Here is a 22942-nt window from a genome sequence, read left to right as displayed (position 1 = left end):
GTGCACGCGCTTTTAAGCGCATTAAGCTTCAATTTCACGGGCACTGCAAGGAATCGCCACGATTCCTTGCAAGTTGGTTAAAGACTGTTTAAGCCCCAATAGTCTCGCAAGCTCGATGCGCATGCGCATCGACAGGCGAGACCTAAAAATGGATGAGGTTAAGGGGGAATAAGTTTGTAGATGTAGACATTTTTTTTTCTGTTGAGAATCGAAAACAGTTTGAATGTGCAAATGCTTTTCTGCATTATAATATAAATGTACACCACTTAAATGTTCGTATGTGTAAACATGTACCTGTGTACTCCTGGAAATCTGTGACGGACACAGCATCCCACTAAGACTCTATGGATTATTTCTAAATTCAACAAGGGCACATTTAGATCGCCAGCGCCTCCATCAGATCTCACGTACCAGGTTGCACTCACCATTAAGTCCTCTCCATGTCCCAATATTGCCCATGTTGTCTTGACTTTCTGTCTCCTGCCACCTGTATATCAATTCCTTCTGGTCCTTTTGAACATTTCTTTGTGTACCTATGTTCAGTTGAACTATTACAACTGCCTGAATCCCATGTATTACATTGTGTTCCCATATGTGCTTACCACCACACAGCGCACATAAGTAGGTGGTATGCAAAATGGCAGCACTATACCAAACTTCTTAAATAATTAAAATGATGCACCTTATTTTGTCACATCTATTTGCTACATATTTTAGACCCCTTTTTCTGTAACAGCTTTGTTGAAGTATTGCTGCTCACAGGCAGTGGTTTGTGTTACACAGTAGTTTAAGATTTTGCTTTCGGCTTTGTGTTGTTCAGGATTTAAGCTAAGATTGTTCTTAATGGGGATTTCCTGGAAAATAAGGTAATGCCCACCTAACTCCTAGCACTACGAAACTGGAGTAAATGCATGGAACGGTGTCCCTGATAGCACAAGGCTTGTCAGAGTAAGTAACAAAAACCAAGCAACAACCACTGGATTAACTCCTAACCTTGGGTTCTGGAGTAGTGCACTACTCTTCCAAAGCTCCTGAATGCCTCAATTGGGATAATAAGTGCTATATAAATGCAGTTACCATACAATACAATAGGACTAGAGAGGCACTGAGATATTTGTTTAAACTTTTAGTGAGTCCCTTACTTGCAAAAAAGGTGAAAGAAAATAATCACAACTCCTCTTTTTCTCACAGAGAAGTATGATGGTGTGATCAACGCCATATTCCATTAAGGTTGTCTATTGAGTATCTTCTTATGAAACTGTATTGGTGCTTACAAACACTCTAACCTGGTGTACACAGTAGGTTCAGGTAGGGTGGGCCCAAGCCAGATTTTCTAGATAACCACTGTCCATGCAAGATGTTCACTGCATGTAAATTTATCTTATATGGATTTCTTAACAATTTGTAATGTTGGACCCACATTTGATGCCCTAGCTCTAACCAGAGTGTCTGTTTCCTCAATTGTTTAATGATATTTCCCTTATGACCTTTAAAGGAGAAACTATCTGTCCAATGGGCATGTGGCAGGTTTTCATATGATTCAGTGATCCTGTTTGTCAAGAAAAGACAGTAAACATTAAACTGTCTCTAAGAAAGATTGGTCTTCTTGAATGTAGGGATGCAGAAATGTGGTTGCTTGAGCGATTTTTTTATGTGTGTTCCTCAGTGTGTCTTCACTTGTGTTAGAAATTTGATTCACCATTGCATTGCCGAAAAACATGTTTCTGTACAGTAAAAAAATGTGAAAATATTAATATTTTTTGTAGATTAAAAAGGAGACATACTACATGAAAGACTTTGGGGGTCATTATGATGGCGGATTTTCCGCATACTCCGGGCCGGCGGAAGCAACCGCCGGCCCGGAGTATGCGGGAAATCCGCCGAGGAGGCCTGAAAGACCCACCGCCAAATCAGGATGGCTGGTGGGTCTCACAATGTGTCCGCCGCTTTTCCGCCGCGGTCGGAAGGCGACCACGGCGGAAAAGCACTAACATGGCTGGCGGTGTCTGTCAGACACCGCCAGCCATATTAGGATGTAGGGAAAGCAATGCTTTTCCGCGGCGGCTTTTCCGCCGTGGAAAAGCATACGGACAATCACTTTGGGGGCCCGTTGCGGGCCCCCTGGGTGAAGGTTGCGTGGGGGGTGCACATGGGGGGTACCTATGGTACCCCCCTGCCTTTGCGTGCACGAAGCGGAAGGCACCGCGCGGTGCCTGCCGCTTTGTGCTTGCAAATGCACAGCTTTCGTTTTTTACATTGCGGCGGGTGCTGCTTCAAGCAGCACCCGCCGCAATGTAAAACATACAGGATGTGACCGCCAGGGTGGCGGTCACATCCTAATTGCCATGGAGGGACCGCCGCTGCCCATGCGGACGGTCCCTCCTACTCAGGGGTGGCGGACGGACGCAAGTCCGTCCGCCATCCTAATCGACCCCTTTGTACGTAAATGTTTGTCATTGCAATCCTATCTCAAGTCTTAAAGAAGCATTACAGATCAGTCTATTCCACTTGAAGGCATGAGTATTGTACTTTGGTTTCTTTTGCTTTCATTAACTCATTTGTACCATGAGCGTGAGCTTGTGATACTGCACATGAACCTCTCGGAGGAATTGTTATGGGTCAGAGAAAAAAGTATAGGGTGATGCTTCGTTTGGAGAATGTGTGGCGTGGTCACTCGGTGATGGGAAATATTTGTTTAGTGGTGAAAGTCATTCTAAAGCACTGAGGTTCGAGCTGCCTTTGGCTGCCAGTTGAGAAGGTGTCTTGATGATGTAGTCTATGAGTGACTGCCAGAGCTGAGTGGAGCATCTCTGACTGTGTGCCCACTTTGTGTTGATTTGCACTTCGGAATATATGGCGCCATCACTGTGACTGCCTAGTGTAGTGGTTAGTGTATTAGTGTAGAACGCAGGTTTTGTTTTGTGTCGACTTTTGTACGAGTTTCTTAAGAATTTGTATTAATCGTCGGCACAGTGTAGGTGTAATTTGGACTGACCATTTCGGTAATATATCTAATCTTATGCCAGTATTTAGACCGAATATATGATTTTTCAACGATTTCAAGTTCCACGCATGGCATAACCACGCGAATTTTACATCGCAAGTGGCTTTACCACGCTGGAATTTACAACGAAGGATTGTACCACGTCTTACCTGCACGTCTTTCTCCAGCAGCCCTTACTTCCATCTACCATGGAAACAAGCGTCAAAACACGTCTTCCAAAATAAATAAAGGACTTCTTTTTTGACGTACACTGCACGTCTTTGGGGGAGGCTCTTTCCTTTTACTTCATTAATAACACAGCGTTTTTTTTTTAAATCTAACTCGCTCCTTAATTGTTGTTATTTTTTGGGGGGGAGACCCCCCCAGCCCCCCTAGCCCCCCTCCCAACCCTCCCCCAGCCCCCCCAGCACGACTGGACGGAATACCACGTCTCCCCCCAATCCACGCTGAACGTACTTTCGTGGTATAGACGGTCGTGGAAGGCACCCACGTTGAAAAAACGTTTGCGTGGTAAGTGTACCGTGGTAAACGTTATGCGTGGGGATGCCTTCGTAGTAAATGATGTTTCCCATTTAGACCTAGCTGCATACTTAGGCCATTTATTCTGAAGGGCAGCACACACTGTGCAAATTTTACATGGTTTTCATAGTGAATGCTTATTAACACTGAACAAATTCAGCCTTTTTAATACTTTGTGTCTTTTGATTTGCAATGTACTGGCATTAACTCAAAACCCTTTCCTCTTCCCTCAAACAGGAGAGCTTCAGCTTCTGAGCTCCTCTTCCTTACTTCCAACCCACTTTTCCAAGATGACCTCCTTAAACACATCATCGGGATCACCGACTCCTTGTCAGCTACAACCAAACAAGGTACTGATCAAAACTTTCATCTGTCAAAGTCTAGAGGTCTTCTCAGTGTACTGACTCATGTATCAAAATGCTTGTGTCGAAACGTTTCTATTACTTCTTAAAACTCCGTCTCTGAGGTCATGTCGTTGTAGAAATGTTGAAGAAAGTGGTACTCGCACAGCAGGGTATTCCTTGAAAATGAAGACTTGTAAAGAGTTTTCGTGTGCAGGAGGGTGGAAAACACTGTCTAGCCTTGCAGTGTGTCAATGGACATAGTAGAAGAAGCTCTCCCGCCTAGGGAGAGAACAACCCAACGCACTACTTTCAAAGGACCAAAGGTCTGATTCATTACTTCAACTGTGAGGATATTCGTACTCAAGATGAAAGAATGTTCAAATGTGTGATTTATTCATATCCATATCAGGATTTCAATATAGATGGTACATGTCAATAATCTGTATTCCACACGTATGTTCGGGTGTGTTATCACATCACACAACCCAATGCATTTCGGGCATGGCCCGTCGTCAGGGGAATTACTCTACAAACAAAAACATACAAGAACCAAATGTAATACGCATGTAACAATATCAGCAAAAACCAAACTAGAATCCAATCCCAGTAAACGTGTGTTTGAAAAATGAGAAGTGCTCGACTACGTGAACGTGACAGAGAAGCGAGAGTATGTGACCCTGTAAATGAAATTATAGCCTTAGAACCAAAAGTCACAACCGAACCATAAACCATAGTGAAACGCTATATATAGTGACTACTTCAATCAAACGGGTGCACAAGATAGAATATATCTTCAGTAATCCAGTAACCACCACCAATCATGCAATAAGAAAACGAGTCCCCGATCGTGGGTACTTACTCGTGTGAATGTAACAGCGGGACTCCGAAGAGTTCCACGAGGTGAACGCGCAGTGAGAAAGCAGGAAGTCAGAATATACACGACAGTGAACATAGAGATAGGACTAAACGTAATGAATAGAGTGTGGGCGCCATCTTGAAAGGTGCAAACCAGTAAGGCAAAAGTAAAGTAGACAGATCAGAGATAATTCAACAAAACGGGATGACAAAAAGAATCACAAATAACATAAAAATTCAATGCGATCATTGAGACCCAACGGGGCCATCGTGGAAAGGTACCGGATCCAAAAGATCTCTCTCTTTAGTAGGTGGTTCTTATTGTTGCATGTGATAGGAACTTGTTCCAATATTTGGAATTTAAGCTGAGCCACTGTATGTCTGTGCTCAAGGAAGTGGGTGGCAACACTAGATTTTTGATTTTCAGTTCGAATGTTGCTCTTATGTTCCAAGATTCTCGTGCGAATCATTCTCTCAGTGTGGCCCACATAGCATTTGCCACATGGGCATTTAAGAACGTAGATCACATTCTTGCTGCTACACGTTGCGTTGACCTTCAACTTGATAGGGAAACCTTTCATCGGGTGGTTCATGGTATTGCCTTGGATGCTGTTATGACAGTTGCTGCAATTGTGGCATGGTTTAAAGCCACTGTATATCACTGCGGATTTGGGACTGCTGGTGTTGTTCAGAATCTCTTTCAGGTTTCTGCCCCTGGTGAAGGCAAAGATGGGGGGTTCTGAAAATAAACCATTAAAATCAGACTCATGTGTCAAGATAGACCAATGTTTACGAATGATCCTTTGAAATTGTGAAGAGGCTTTAGAAAACTTAGAGACTACCACCATACGTTCGGTGGGGGTCTTGCGTTTCGGTTGTAGCAAAGATGCTCTACTGAGTTTCTCACTTCGCTGGATAGCCAAATCCAAGATGGGATTAGGGTATCCCCTTGCGCGTAAACGATCAAGGACAGTTTTGATCTGAGTCTTGCTCTCATCAGGCCTGGAAACGATTCTTTTCACCCTGAGTATCTGAGCATATGGCAAGTTGTTTTTGAGTCCCATCCGGTGGAAGCTATGATAATGTAGGGTAGAGTTTCTGTCTGTGGGCTTGCGGAAGACTGTAGTGGACCAGTCTCCCACCTCTCTTAGTATTTTCACGTCCAAAAAATGGACGCAAGATGTACTATGTTCCCAAGTGAATTGAATACGCTGTGTGACTTGATTCCAAGTGTTGAGAAAAGTAATGAGGGTCTCATTAGAGCCTGCCCAAAGTAAAAAAATGTCGTCGATATACCGCAGATATAATCGACCATTTTCTTGCCAAAGGTCTTGGGAGAGAATGTGATTCTCTTCGAAGATTCGCATGAAAATATTGGCGTAGCAAGGAGCAGCCGAATTTCCCATGGCCGTACCGTTAAGCTGTAAAAACCATTTGTCAGAGACGGTGAAATAGCTATGATATAGCGTAAACAAAGTCAGTTCCATCAGAAATATTTTCAGATCTTGGTCAATGTCAGAATGGGCCAAAGTGCTCTCAATCGCATCAATACCCCCGTCATGGGGGATTGACGTATAAAGGGAACTAACGTCCACGGTGCACATGATGAGATGATCATTTTTTAGGGTATTCATGACTGGTTCTAATTTCAAGATGAAATCTGTTGTATCTTTTACAAAAGAATCCGCTGAGATGACAAATGGTTGGAGGTATTTATCCAAGAATTTTCCTACGTTTTCGTGAATGCTGTTTCTAGTAGACACAATGGGTCTACATGGCGGATTTGACGGGTGTTTGTGTAGTTTTGGTAGTAAGTACAAGACAGGAGGTCTAGGATTGGTGGGTGTGAGATATCTTTTGGTTTTGTCGTTAATAGTGCCATTGTCAAACGCCTTGTTGATGATGATCATCAAATCATTAGTATATTCCTTGGTGGGATCTCCAGGGAGAATGTCATATGTGTCGGTATCTCCGACATGAGCTGTGATTTTGTCCATGTAGAAGTTGGTATCCATGACTACCAGAGCCCCTCCTTTGTCTGCATTTTGACAGATGATGTTGGGATTGTCAGCAATTTTCTGGAGTGTGTTTCTCTCTTTACGGGTGAGGTTTCCCCGTTTCGCTGTCTGTATGAATGGAAGTTTTAAAATGTCTTGTCTGACTAAGTTCTCAAACGTGTCGATGATTTTGTGGCTTGATGGTGCCAAGAACGTGCTGTGAGGTCGTAGGCCTCTGAGCATGTCTTCCTCCTGTGTGGTGATCGGACAGATATTGCGAAAGTAGTGTTTCAAACGCATATTGCGTATCAATTTGAACGCGCTCACTTCAAGTTCCAATGTATTCGTACCAGAGGTAGGAACGAATGATTGTCCTTTCTGAAGGATGCGTGTTTCTTCGTCGGACAGGACCGTTGAGGAAATATTGATCACTAGGTTCTCTTCCATGTTCAGCGTCTTCCTTTTACTTTTTTGTTTTTCACAGGCGGTGTTTTTTCCGGTTCCTCGGCGGGTTTTTCCCCCCCGGGTTCTTTTTATTGAGTGGTACCCGGCTCTAAAAAAGGAACCGCAGTGTTGTTAGAGGTACTGGGAGTTTGGGCATCAGTGTCTGGTCGGCTCTGTGCAGGTCTTGTTCTTTGATCATCCTCTGAGGATGAAGTTTCATTGGCGGAGAATGGATTATATGGCTTGTTAGGACGCCGGCGGGCGTATGCCTCGGCCCAGGAATAGACCTCGCCCAATTTGTAGTCTATAGTATCCCTTTTAAATTTCCTGAGTTTTCGCTCCTGTGTCTCCCGTATATGTTTATCCAATTGGATGTTGATATCCTCCAAGGATTTTTGTAATTCTTCGGCGGTCATGGTGTCGTCTAGTTCCTTTCTCACGTTTGTGATTTCTAGTGTAAGTTCCTCCAAAGTCTTAGATAGCTCCTCCACAATCAATAAAATAAGATCGAGGGAACATTTATTTAAGATCGAATACCAACGTTCCACAAACTTGGTATTATTTTTACAGAGAAGAGGTTTTAGTGGGACCCGTAGGCCACGGGGGATCCGTTGCACACGATGGTACCGGATGAGGGTACTTGCATGAAGTTTTTGATTAGAATGTTTTTTTAAAAGGTAGAGTAATTGACGAAGATTACTTTCTGCACTTCGGGTGTTGCCAGTGACGATGACATCCTCCTGTATCATCCCGTAGATTTTATCTGCATCATCTGTGGTGTATGCGAAAGTGCTTGCTTTCTGGTCGGTCATTCCAGAAACCGAATCAAAATTCATGGTGTAGGCGTGCTGAGTTCCAGTAGCAGAAAAATAGAAATGTTGAAGAAAGTGGTACTCGCACAGCAGGGTATTCCTTGAAAATGAAGACTTGTAAAGAGTTTTCGTGTGCAGGAGGGTGGAAAACACTGTCTAGCCTTGCAGTGTGTCAATGGACATAGTAGAAGAAGCTCTCCCGCCTAGGGAGAGAACAACCCAACGCACTACTTTCAAAGGACCAAAGGTCTGATTCATTACTTCAACTGTGAGGATATTCGTACTCAAGATGAAAGAATGTTCAAATGTGTGATTTATTCATATCCATATCAGGATTTCAATATAGATGGTACATGTCAATAATCTGTATTCCACACGTATGTTCGGGTGTGTTATCACATCACACAACCCAATGCATTTCGGGCATGGCCCGTCGTCAGGGGAATTACTCTACAAACAAAAACATACAAGAACCAAATGTAATACGCATGTAACAATATCAGCAAAAACCAAACTAGAATCCAATCCCAGTAAACGTGTGTTTGAAAAATGAGAAGTGCTCGACTACGTGAACGTGACAGAGAAGCGAGAGTATGTGACCCTGTAAATGAAATTATAGCCTTAGAACCAAAAGTCACAACCGAACCATAAACCATAGTGAAACGCTATATATAGTGACTACTTCAATCAAACGGGTGCACAAGATAGAATATATCTTCAGTAATCCAGTAACCACCACCAATCATGCAATAAGAAAACGAGTCCCCGATCGTGGGTACTTACTCGTGTGAATGTAACAGCGGGACTCCGAAGAGTTCCACGAGGTGAACGCGCAGTGAGAAAGCAGGAAGTCAGAATATACACGACAGTGAACATAGAGATAGGACTAAACGTAATGAATAGAGTGTGGGCGCCATCTTGAAAGGTGCAAACCAGTAAGGCAAAAGTAAAGTAGACAGATCAGAGATAATTCAACAAAACGGGATGACAAAAAGAATCACAAATAACATAAAAATTCAATGCGATCATTGAGACCCAACGGGGCCATCGTGGAAAGGTACCGGATCCAAAAGATCTCTCTCTTTAGTAGGTGGTTCTTATTGTTGCATGTGATAGGAACTTGTTCCAATATTTGGAATTTAAGCTGAGCCACTGTATGTCTGTGCTCAAGGAAGTGGGTGGCAACACTAGATTTTTGATTTTCAGTTCGAATGTTGCTCTTATGTTCCAAGATTCTCGTGCGAATCATTCTCTCAGTGTGGCCCACATAGCATTTGCCACATGGGCATTTAAGAACGTAGATCACATTCTTGCTGCTACACGTTGCGTTGACCTTCAACTTGATAGGGAAACCTTTCATCGGGTGGTTCATGGTATTGCCTTGGATGCTGTTATGACAGTTGCTGCAATTGTGGCATGGTTTAAAGCCACTGTATATCACTGCGGATTTGGGACTGCTGGTGTTGTTCAGAATCTCTTTCAGGTTTCTGCCCCTGGTGAAGGCAAAGATGGGGGGTTCTGAAAATAAACCATTAAAATCAGACTCATGTGTCAAGATAGACCAATGTTTACGAATGATCCTTTGAAATTGTGAAGAGGCTTTAGAAAACTTAGAGACTACCACCATACGTTCGGTGGGGGTCTTGCGTTTCGGTTGTAGCAAAGATGCTCTACTGAGTTTCTCACTTCGCTGGATAGCCAAATCCAAGATGGGATTAGGGTATCCCCTTGCGCGTAAACGATCAAGGACAGTTTTGATCTGAGTCTTGCTCTCATCAGGCCTGGAAACGATTCTTTTCACCCTGAGTATCTGAGCATATGGCAAGTTGTTTTTGAGTCCCATCCGGTGGAAGCTATGATAATGTAGGGTAGAGTTTCTGTCTGTGGGCTTGCGGAAGACTGTAGTGGACCAGTCTCCCACCTCTCTTAGTATTTTCACGTCCAAAAAATGGACGCAAGATGTACTATGTTCCCAAGTGAATTGAATACGCTGTGTGACTTGATTCCAAGTGTTGAGAAAAGTAATGAGGGTCTCATTAGAGCCTGCCCAAAGTAAAAAAATGTCGTCGATATACCGCAGATATAATCGACCATTTTCTTGCCAAAGGTCTTGGGAGAGAATGTGATTCTCTTCGAAGATTCGCATGAAAATATTGGCGTAGCAAGGAGCAGCCGAATTTCCCATGGCCGTACCGTTAAGCTGTAAAAACCATTTGTCAGAGACGGTGAAATAGCTATGATATAGCGTAAACAAAGTCAGTTCCATCAGAAATATTTTCAGATCTTGGTCAATGTCAGAATGGGCCAAAGTGCTCTCAATCGCATCAATACCCCCGTCATGGGGGATTGACGTATAAAGGGAACTAACGTCCACGGTGCACATGATGAGATGATCATTTTTTAGGGTATTCATGACTGGTTCTAATTTCAAGATGAAATCTGTTGTATCTTTTACAAAAGAATCCGCTGAGATGACAAATGGTTGGAGGTATTTATCCAAGAATTTTCCTACGTTTTCGTGAATGCTGTTTCTAGTAGACACAATGGGTCTACATGGCGGATTTGACGGGTGTTTGTGTAGTTTTGGTAGTAAGTACAAGACAGGAGGTCTAGGATTGGTGGGTGTGAGATATCTTTTGGTTTTGTCGTTAATAGTGCCATTGTCAAACGCCTTGTTGATGATGATCATCAAATCATTAGTATATTCCTTGGTGGGATCTCCAGGGAGAATGTCATATGTGTCGGTATCTCCGACATGAGCTGTGATTTTGTCCATGTAGAAGTTGGTATCCATGACTACCAGAGCCCCTCCTTTGTCTGCATTTTGACAGATGATGTTGGGATTGTCAGCAATTTTCTGGAGTGTGTTTCTCTCTTTACGGGTGAGGTTTCCCCGTTTCGCTGTCTGTATGAATGGAAGTTTTAAAATGTCTTGTCTGACTAAGTTCTCAAACGTGTCGATGATTTTGTGGCTTGATGGTGCCAAGAACGTGCTGTGAGGTCGTAGGCCTCTGAGCATGTCTTCCTCCTGTGTGGTGATCGGACAGATATTGCGAAAGTAGTGTTTCAAACGCATATTGCGTATCAATTTGAACGCGCTCACTTCAAGTTCCAATGTATTCGTACCAGAGGTAGGAACGAATGATTGTCCTTTCTGAAGGATGCGTGTTTCTTCGTCGGACAGGACCGTTGAGGAAATATTGATCACTAGGTTCTCTTCCATGTTCAGCGTCTTCCTTTTACTTTTTTGTTTTTCACAGGCGGTGTTTTTTCCGGTTCCTCGGCGGGTTTTTCCCCCCCGGGTTCTTTTTATTGAGTGGTACCCGGCTCTAAAAAAGGAACCGCAGTGTTGTTAGAGGTACTGGGAGTTTGGGCATCAGTGTCTGGTCGGCTCTGTGCAGGTCTTGTTCTTTGATCATCCTCTGAGGATGAAGTTTCATTGGCGGAGAATGGATTATATGGCTTGTTAGGACGCCGGCGGGCGTATGCCTCGGCCCAGGAATAGACCTCGCCCAATTTGTAGTCTATAGTATCCCTTTTAAATTTCCTGAGTTTTCGCTCCTGTGTCTCCCGTATATGTTTATCCAATTGGATGTTGATATCCTCCAAGGATTTTTGTAATTCTTCGGCGGTCATGGTGTCGTCTAGTTCCTTTCTCACGTTTGTGATTTCTAGTGTAAGTTCCTCCAAAGTCTTAGATAGCTCCTCCACAATCAATAAAATAAGATCGAGGGAACATTTATTTAAGATCGAATACCAACGTTCCACAAACTTGGTATTATTTTTACAGAGAAGAGGTTTTAGTGGGACCCGTAGGCCACGGGGGATCCGTTGCACACGATGGTACCGGATGAGGGTACTTGCATGAAGTTTTTGATTAGAATGTTTTTTTAAAAGGTAGAGTAATTGACGAAGATTACTTTCTGCACTTCGGGTGTTGCCAGTGACGATGACATCCTCCTGTATCATCCCGTAGATTTTATCTGCATCATCTGTGGTGTATGCGAAAGTGCTTGCTTTCTGGTCGGTCATTCCAGAAACCGAATCAAAATTCATGGTGTAGGCGTGCTGAGTTCCAGTAGCAGAAAAATAGAAATGTTGAAGAAAGTGGTACTCGCACAGCAGGGTATTCCTTGAAAATGAAGACTTGTAAAGAGTTTTCGTGTGCAGGAGGGTGGAAAACACTGTCTAGCCTTGCAGTGTGTCAATGGACATAGTAGAAGAAGCTCTCCCGCCTAGGGAGAGAACAACCCAACGCACTACTTTCAAAGGACCAAAGGTCTGATTCATTACTTCAACTGTGAGGATATTCGTACTCAAGATGAAAGAATGTTCAAATGTGTGATTTATTCATATCCATATCAGGATTTCAATATAGATGGTACATGTCAATAATCTGTATTCCACACGTATGTTCGGGTGTGTTATCACATCACACAACCCAATGCATTTCGGGCATGGCCCGTCGTCAGGGGAATTACTCTACAAACAAAAACATACAAGAACCAAATGTAATACGCATGTAACAATATCAGCAAAAACCAAACTAGAATCCAATCCCAGTAAACGTGTGTTTGAAAAATGAGAAGTGCTCGACTACGTGAACGTGACAGAGAAGCGAGAGTATGTGACCCTGTAAATGAAATTATAGCCTTAGAACCAAAAGTCACAACCGAACCATAAACCATAGTGAAACGCTATATATAGTGACTACTTCAATCAAACGGGTGCACAAGATAGAATATATCTTCAGTAATCCAGTAACCACCACCAATCATGCAATAAGAAAACGAGTCCCCGATCGTGGGTACTTACTCGTGTGAATGTAACAGCGGGACTCCGAAGAGTTACGCTATATCATAGCTATTTCACCGTCTCTGACAAATGGTTTTTACAGCTTAACGGTACGGCCATGGGAAATTCGGCTGCTCCTTGCTACGCCAATATTTTCATGCGAATCTTCGAAGAGAATCACATTCTCTCCCAAGACCTTTGGCAAGAAAATGGTCGATTATATCTGCGGTATATCGACGACATTTTTTTACTTTGGGCAGGCTCTAATGAGACCCTCATTACTTTTCTCAACACTTGGAATCAAGTCACACAGCGTATTCAATTCACTTGGGAACATAGTACATCTTGCGTCCATTTTTTGGACGTGAAAATACTAAGAGAGGTGGGAGACTGGTCCACTACAGTCTTCCGCAAGCCCACAGACAGAAACTCTACCCTACATTATCATAGCTTCCACCGGATGGGACTCAAAAACAACTTGCCATATGCTCAGATACTCAGGGTGAAAAGAATCGTTTCCAGGCCTGATGAGAGCAAGACTCAGATCAAAACTGTCCTTGATCGTTTACGCGCAAGGGGATACCCTAATCCCATCTTGGATTTGGCTATCCAGCGAAGTGAGAAACTCAGTAGAGCATCTTTGCTACAACCGAAACGCAAGACCCCCACCGAACGTATGGTGGTAGTCTCTAAGTTTTCTAAAGCCTCTTCACAATTTCAAAGGATCATTCGTAAACATTGGTCTATCTTGACACATGAGTCTGATTTTAATGGTTTATTTTCAGAACCCCCCATCTTTGCCTTCACCAGGGGCAGAAACCTGAAAGAGATTCTGAACAACACCAGCAGTCCCAAATCCGCAGTGATATACAGTGGCTTTAAACCATGCCACAATTGCAGCAACTGTCATAACAGCATCCAAGGCAATACCATGAACCACCCGATGAAAGGTTTCCCTATCAAGTTGAAGGTCAACGCAACGTGTAGCAGCAAGAATGTGATCTACGTTCTTAAATGCCCATGTGGCAAATGCTATGTGGGCCACACTGAGAGAATGATTCGCACGAGAATCTTGGAACATAAGAGCAACATTCGAACTGAAAATCAAAAATCTAGTGTTGCCACCCACTTCCTTGAGCACAGACATACAGTGGCTCAGCTTAAATTCCAAATATTGGAACAAGTTCCTATCACATGCAACAATAAGAACCACCTACTAAAGAGAGAGATCTTTTGGATCCGGTACCTTTCCACGATGGCCCCGTTGGGTCTCAATGATCGCATTGAATTTTTATGTTATTTGTGATTCTTTTTGTCATCCCGTTATGTTGAATTATCTCTGATCTGTCTACTTTACTTTTGCCTTACTGGTTTGCACCTTTCAAGATGGCGCCCACACTCTATTCATTACGTTTAGTCCTATCTCTATGTTCACTGTCGTGTATATTCTGACTTCCTGCTTTCTCACTGCGCGTTCACCTCGTGGAACTCTTCGGAGTCCCGCTGTTACATTCACACGAGTAAGTACCCACGATCGGGGACTCGTTTTCTTATTGCATGATTGGTGGTGGTTACTGGATTACTGAAGATATATTCTATCTTGTGCACCCGTTTGATTGAAGTAGTCACTATATATAGCGTTTCACTATGGTTTATGGTTCGGTTGTGACTTTTGGTTCTAAGGCTATAATTTCATTTACAGGGTCACATACTCTCGCTTCTCTGTCACGTTCACGTAGTCGAGCACTTCTCATTTTTCAAACACACGTTTACTGGGATTGGATTCTAGTTTGGTTTTTGCTGATATTGTTACATGCGTATTACATTTGGTTCTTGTATGTTTTTGTTTGTAGAGTAATTCCCCTGACGACGGGCCATGCCCGAAATGCATTGGGTTGTGTGATGTGATAACACACCCGAACATACGTGTGGAATACAGATTATTGACATGTACCATCTATATTGAAATCCTGATATGGATATGAATAAATCACACATTTGAACATTCTTTCATCTTGAGTACGAATATCCTCACAGTTGAAGTAATGAATCAGACCTTTGGTCCTTTGAAAGTAGTGCGTTGGGTTGTTCTCTCCCTAGGCGGGAGAGCTTCTTCTACTATGTCCATTGACACACTGCAAGGCTAGACAGTGTTTTCCACCCTCCTGCACACGAAAACTCTTTACAAGTCTTCATTTTCAAGGAATACCCTGCTGTGCGAGTACCACTTTCTTCAACATTTCTATTTTTCTGCTACTGGAACTCAGCACGCCTACACCATGAATTTTGATTCGGTTTCTGGAATGACCGACCAGAAAGCAAGCACTTTCGCATACACCACAGATGATGCAGATAAAATCTACGGGATGATACAGGAGGATGTCATCGTCACTGGCAACACCCGAAGTGCAGAAAGTAATCTTCGTCAATTACTCTACCTTTTAAAAAAACATTCTAATCAAAAACTTCATGCAAGTACCCTCATCCGGTACCATCGTGTGCAACGGATCCCCCGTGGCCTACGGGTCCCACTAAAACCTCTTCTCTGTAAAAATAATACCAAGTTTGTGGAACGTTGGTATTCGATCTTAAATAAATGTTCCCTCGATCTTATTTTATTGATTGTGGAGGAGCTATCTAAGACTTTGGAGGAACTTACACTAGAAATCACAAACGTGAGAAAGGAACTAGACGACACCATGACCGCCGAAGAATTACAAAAATCCTTGGAGGATATCAACATCCAATTGGATAAACATATACGGGAGACACAGGAGCGAAAACTCAGGAAATTTAAAAGGGATACTATAGACTACAAATTGGGCGAGGTCTATTCCTGGGCCGAGGCATACGCCCGCCGGCGTCCTAACAAGCCATATAATCCATTCTCCGCCAATGAAACTTCATCCTCAGAGGATGATCAAAGAACAAGACCTGCACAGAGCCGACCAGACACTGATGCCCAAACTCCCAGTACCTCTAACAACACTGCGGTTCCTTTTTTAGAGCCGGGTACCACTCAATAAAAAGAACCCGGGGGGGAAAAACCCGCCGAGGAACCGGAAAAAACACCGCCTGTGAAAAACAAAAAAGTAAAAGGAAGACGCTGAACATGGAAGAGAACCTAGTGATCAATATTTCCTCAACGGTCCTGTCCGACGAAGAAACACGCATCCTTCAGAAAGGACAATCATTCGTTCCTACCTCTGGTACGAATACATTGGAACTTGAAGTGAGCGCGTTCAAATTGATACGCAATATGCGTTTGAAACACTACTTTCGCAATATCTGTCCGATCACCACACAGGAGGAAGACATGCTCAGAGGCCTACGACCTCACAGCACGTTCTTGGCACCATCAAGCCACAAAATCATCGACACGTTTGAGAACTTAGTCAGACAAGACATTTTAAAACTTCCATTCATACAGACAGCGAAACGGGGAAACCTCACCCGTAAAGAGAGAAACACACTCCAGAAAATTGCTGACAATCCCAACATCATCTGTCAAAATGCAGACAAAGGAGGGGCTCTGGTAGTCATGGATACCAACTTCTACATGGACAAAATCACAGCTCATGTCGGAGATACCGACACATATGACATTCTCCCTGGAGATCCCACCAAGGAATATACTAATGATTTGATGATCATCATCAACAAGGCGTTTGACAATGGCACTATTAACGACAAAACCAAAAGATATCTCACACCCACCAATCCTAGACCTCCTGTCTTGTACTTACTACCAAAACTACACAAACACCCGTCAAATCCGCCATGTAGACCCATTGTGTCTACTAGAAACAGCATTCACGAAAACGTAGGAAAATTCTTGGATAAATACCTCCAACCATTTGTCATCTCAGCGGATTCTTTTGTAAAAGATACAACAGATTTCATCTTGAAATTAGAACCAGTCATGAATACCCTAAAAAATGATCATCTCATCATGTGCACCGTGGACGTTAGTTCCCTTTATACGTCAATCCCCCATGACGGGGGTATTGATGCGATTGAGAGCACTTTGGCCCATTCTGACATTGACCAAGATCTGAAAATATTTCTGATGGAACTGACTTTGTTTACGCTATATCATAGCTATTTCACCGTCTCTGACAAATGGTTTTTACAGCTTAACGGTACGGCCATGGGAAATTCGGCTGCTCCTTGCTACGCCAATATTTTCATGCGAATCTTCGAAGAGAATCACATTCTCTCCCAAGACCTTTGGCAAGAAAATGGTCGATTATATCTGCGGTATATCGACGACATTTTTTTACTTTGGGCAGGCTCTAATGAGACCCTCATTACTTTTCTCAACACTTGGAATCAAGTCACACAGCGTATTCAATTCACTTGGGAACATAGTACATCTTGCGTCCATTTTTTGGACGTGAAAATACTAAGAGAGGTGGGAGACTGGTCCACTACAGTCTTCCGCAAGCCCACAGACAGAAACTCTACCCTACATTATCATAGCTTCCACCGGATGGGACTCAAAAACAACTTGCCATATGCTCAGATACTCAGGGTGAAAAGAATCGTTTCCAGGCCTGATGAGAGCAAGACTCAGATCAAAACTGTCCTTGATCGTTTACGCGCAAGGGGATACCCTAATCCCATCTTGGATTTGGCTATCCAGCGAAGTGAGAAACTCAGTAGAGCATCTTTGCTACAACCGAAACGCAAGACCCCCACCGAACGTATGGTGGTAGTCTCTAAGTTTTCTAAAGCCTCTTCACAATTTCAAAGGATCATTCGTAAACATTGGTCTATCTTGACACATGAGTCTGATTTTAATGGTTTATTTTCAGAACCCCCCATCTTTGCCTTCACCAGGGGCAGAAACCTGAAAGAGATTCTGAACAACACCAGCAGTCCCAAATCCGCAGTGATATACAGTGGCTTTAAACCATGCCACAATTGCAGCAACTGTCATAACAGCATCCAAGGCAATACCATGAACCACCCGATGAAAGGTTTCCCTATCAAGTTGAAGGTCAACGCAACGTGTAGCAGCAAGAATGTGATCTACGTTCTTAAATGCCCATGTGGCAAATGCTATGTGGGCCACACTGAGAGAATGATTCGCACGAGAATCTTGGAACATAAGAGCAACATTCGAACTGAAAATCAAAAATCTAGTGTTGCCACCCACTTCCTTGAGCACAGACATACAGTGGCTCAGCTTAAATTCCAAATATTGGAACAAGTTCCTATCACATGCAACAATAAGAACCACCTACTAAAGAGAGAGATCTTTTGGATCCGGTACCTTTCCACGATGGCCCCGTTGGGTCTCAATGATCGCATTGAATTTTTATGTTATTTGTGATTCTTTTTGTCATCCCGTTTTGTTGAATTATCTCTGATCTGTCTACTTTACTTTTGCCTTACTGGTTTGCACCTTTCAAGATGGCGCCCACACTCTATTCATTACGTTTAGTCCTATCTCTATGTTCACTGTCGTGTATATTCTGACTTCCTGCTTTCTCACTGCGCGTTCACCTCGTGGAACTCTTCGGAGTCCCGCTGTTACATTCACACGAGTAAGTACCCACGATCGGGGACTCGTTTTCTTATTGCATGATTGGTGGTGGTTACTGGATTACTGAAGATATATTCTATCTTGTGCACCCGTTTGATTGAAGTAGTCACTATATATAGCGTTTCACTATGGTTTATGGTTCGGTTGTGACTTTTGGTTCTAAGGCTATAATTTCATTTACAGGGTCACATACTCTCGCTTCTCTGTCACGTTCACGTAGTCGAGCACTTCTCATTTTTCAAACACACGTTTACTGGGATTGGATTCTAGTTTGGTTTTTGCTGATATTGTTACATGCGTATTACATTTGGTTCTTGTATGTTTTTGTTTGTAGAGTAATTCCCCTGACGACGGGCCATGCCCGAAATGCATTGGGTTGTGTGATGTGATAACACACCCGAACATACGTGTGGAATACAGATTATTGACATGTACCATCTATATTGAAATCCTGATATGGATATGAATAAATCACACATTTGAACATTCTTTCATCTTGAGTACGAATATCCTCACAGTTGAAGTAATGAATCAGACCTTTGGTCCTTTGAAAGTAGTGCGTTGGGTTGTTCTCTCCCTAGGCGGGAGAGCTTCTTCTACTATGTCATGTCGTTGTACTCATCTTTATGTTTGAACTAACGTAGGGTGACACAATCTGTACCAAAGTGTTGTTTGTATCTCCTCATGCTGCATAGATCTACTACTCTTTCAGTAGGTTGTTTTTATTTATCTATTATTTATTTTTTGGGTGGTTGGGGCACATAACGTAGACCTGTTATTCAAGGGCCAGCAGACTACTTTTTATAAAACAGGGAAATATGTACCAGATGGTACATACTTAAGGTAGCTCACTTAGTTAAAGGGGAACACATATAATAGGGCTATTGAAATAATTGGGGGAGCAGTGACGATTGGGAATAGGGCATGGTAAGCAGGACCACTGGACAAAGCAAGGAAGTGTCAATTTCCTTTTTTAGAACTGAAGGCTCTAATACTCGTTACATAGTGGATATTGGATTGGCACTAACATCTCTTCCAGCTACCTTTTTTCCTTTTAATTAATTCCCATTGTACTCACACAATCTAGCTGCATTGAATTTCATCCTTCCTGCTCAACTCTTTTGACCATTCCATACTTGAGAATCGTCTCAGCTGTGGTTACTTGTAGATAATGTGTCTTTTCTGCAATGTGTCTTTTCTGCACTAGCTAATTCCAGTTCTGCATTAGTAACTGCTTCATCCCAATGTTTTGACACTATGTGCTTGATCATTTCAGAGTAGGGCTCTTACAACTAGATACTTCACGACTAGGTTTGGCCCCTCTCCACTCCACCTTTTAATTAGGCAGTTTACCTTCAGAATAAAGTTTGTTTAGGACTAACTGACCTATTTTAACTCACATCTTTCCTACATCTACACACACTAGGCCCCTCACCTCCACTGCACCCACTGGCAGGAACAAAAGATCCCTGATAAAGAGCCCCGGTTTCGGGTGCCCGTCAGGTATTGCAGCGCCGTCCTGACGAGGGGCAGGCTCAAATGATGAAGCATGACACCTAGCTTGCTGGGTCTGTGAGAGCCCTAGTTCCAACAAGGAGAATTCCCTCTCCTCCTTGCAGACATTAGTGGTCCTTCTCTGACCCTACTACGGGTTTTAACTTCTCATACCTACTCTCTATTGAGGAACTTCGTACCACTCTTGTAAGACTTGCTCACAAGCACACACTGACAACAGCTGCCTCGGGAGAAGCTGCCAACTCGCATTTCATATCGAAAGACGAGACATTGGTTTAGGAGCCCCAGAATGACTGGAGCCCATACAAAGGAAGAGAGACAGTGGAGGGAGGAGCATTGGGGGTGGGACTTGACACCCAAATGCTAATATTTCCAATGAACAATGACCCAATGGGGGGGTTTCCATGTCAAGAATGTAGTCCTGCCCTCCTTATGTACTGACAGCCTGTTGATGTAAGAGGCAAAGATCTGGAGGCCGAAGACTAACAGTACAGAGGCCGAAACTCTGGAAAACTCTGAAAAAGACACTTGAGTCTCTTTTTCTTCACAAAGCTTACTACCAGACCAAACATGCCCACTTCAAAGACTCCCATGCTATGCAAAATAATCCATCAATCCTGGATCTACAAGGATACTTTGTCCATTTCCCACCTCCTACTACCGTACCAGTGATATATTTCGATTTGGAAATATATGACAAATTACGGATTGCAAAACCTACAGTGGAGTGAACCATGACGTCTTGAGCTGCACATACAGGCTTATTGGCCTCTCAGGCAAATCATGGCTTCAGATGAGGGAGAGCCCTTCAGGAGGCTTATTTCCAAAATATAGCTCTTGTATCCCAGATCGGTGGTGGTCATGTATTTCCCCTCTTAAAATGATCAAGTGCAAGAACATTTTTCATGTATTTTCTTGAGGTTCCTGATCCATATCTCAACAAGCTGGTTGAAGAGAAAACATTAAGCCTATTCAAAATGGGTAAAATTCTTTCCCCAGTTGACATTTATTTAGACATGGCAGCGTGGCCGAAAGTGTGAATTTTGTACACTCAAATCTGCATGAACCCAAGGGACGACAGTCTGCATGCATGTTTGTGTTATTGTACAGTTTTCTACCCATTTCCTAGTCTGACAATTGTACGTCACAAAGGAAGTGGTACTTCAGGCCTATGTTTATTGAACAGGGCAAAAGATGTATCACAGAGGGAGCACAATTCCTATAATGTGCGTAACACTCTGTTACATATTTTAATTAAACTTTGATAGAGGTAAGGCTATGCTACGGTTAATATAGGTTAAAGTGTTATGAACTTTAGATGTCTAAGTGCTTATTTTACAAACCTCTTTTATTCTTGGCCGATGACTGGCAGTAACCATTCTCAAAATGGAAGATGTCCTTTTAAGACAACTTGCACTGTGTATGTGCAGGGGGCTGGCTTCCTGGGTGCTACAGTCAGCCGTAGCGGCTGGAGAACTTTGAAATTGGTAGGGCGTAAGACCAAGTAAGTCCTGAATTATCCTGAATTGTGTGAGGAAGCGCACCAAGTTGGTATACACAAAGACAAAGGAGTAAAGGGATTCATCCTGGTGTGATTGAAAAGGGTTTAGGAGACAGGGCCACCTTCCCCCTTCAGTGTCCTTTACGCTCTTCTCTTTTGTTCCTTCCCTTCCTCAATACCTCTCTTTCTCTATATGCCCACGCCTCTCCCTACTAGGTAATTGCATTCCTTTTCGTCTCCATCAACATGCCTCCCTCTTCCCTCCATTTTCCTTGCCCAGTATGTTCCCTCTCGCACCCACTGCTTTATAAAGTGTACGGCGGACATGGATAATAACGGCTTGTTGAAAATATAATTCACTGCCCTGAGGCTTCCCTGCAAGCCCCACCTGCCCCCAGCCACTCAAAATTAAGTTATCAGGGCATTTGCAGAGGAGTACTCTATGTTTTTGTTTTAGTTTTATGTAGCGCTGAATCGAACCGAAGGCATTTGTTTCTGCCTTCTCGCACGGCGAGAAAGCAGGGGGGCGGCGCCCAAACGCCCCCATTGAAGAACCGCCACTGCAGCCAGCTGTTCCATAGATTTCTGCATCTTCTCCTAAATGTCACTTTCACACTGTGTCCCTTTTTGTGGCATTGTGATTCCGGTCCCTTTAAGACCAGGGGTTGCAGTGACGGTGGACTGTGAGTTTTGAGCTAGAGGCCTTCTGCCACTTACAGACCTCCCTCACTGCATTCACTACTATGTTCAGTGAGGCCCGCACCAAGCTGATTCCCATCTTCATTAATGCTGTAGTGAGAAGGAGTGTTGTACCCCAGTCTGCAGATAGCCCATTTGCAATGCGAAGGATTGGCAAAAAAATCTTGGTGGTTGTTTGTAGCACAAGTTAAAGCATTGTGCCACAAGCATTTAATGCCTTAACCGTGGCGGTTTTTCTGCCGCGGTGCGGGCGTTCTAAAGGGTGGGCGGGGCTGCGTCGGCAGTTGGCCGACGGCAGCACTGGGGAGGTAGTGTTCCCGTCGGCAGCACGGAAGGGGTTAAGCATCACCAGAACTCATACAAGCCGGTAAGCCGTACACTTGATATAGCTTAGTCTGAAGTCACTCCTAGGGTACTGGGTCAGACGTCGTCTAGGGGTGAAGATAATTGGGACATAGCTGTCTGATATTCCAGGTCTGTCCCTTTGCTGCCCACAGGGAGGTCTCTTTATATGTTCACGACATGAGAGAATGGTTTGTTTTCTCGTCCTAAAAAATGTAGATATTTTATAGCAGCCACCCAATGAATGGTGCCCTGGCATGTTCAATAAACCAGATGTTATCCAACAAAGAAACATTCCAGAACCTTATTATTTGTGATAATGGATGATCTAAGATGGGGTAAGAGCACAGACTTTCTACTTTTCACTGGATGGTCCCATTAAAGAGCTGCAGACACACTCCTGGAGGCAGCAATCATTTGGAAATTGTTGTTTCCGGTTGTTGACATTGAGACTTAGAAGTGGTGGAAGAAAGATGCCATTAGGTCCTAACCTCTGCCTTGTCCAAAGCAAATGTTACACCTTGAAACCCAATGTAGTTTATAGCTTTCGCAGCCCCCAATCCTA

General features: G+C 43.3%; 1 protein-coding gene across 2 annotated transcripts in view; it reads left to right on the top strand.

The window, feature by feature from the left end:
• Positions 1 to 22942, top strand: part of CUX2 (cut like homeobox 2) — an 854685-nt gene that overhangs the window by 103239 nt on the left and 728504 nt on the right. For both annotated transcript variants that reach the window (XM_078667470.1, XM_078667473.1), the window contains exon 2: positions 3761 to 3873. In XM_078667470.1, coding sequence (XP_078523596.1) covers positions 3814 to 3873 — 60 coding nt within the window. In that variant the 5' untranslated portion in view covers positions 3761 to 3813. The remainder of the gene's footprint in view (positions 1 to 3760; positions 3874 to 22942) is intronic.

Source organism: Lissotriton helveticus, chromosome 11, assembly GCF_964261635.1.
Source record: "Lissotriton helveticus chromosome 11, aLisHel1.1, whole genome shotgun sequence".
In the NCBI taxonomy this organism is placed as follows: Eukaryota; Metazoa; Chordata; class Amphibia; order Caudata; family Salamandridae; genus Lissotriton; species Lissotriton helveticus.
This window is presented reverse-complemented; position numbering and strand designations above follow the sequence as displayed.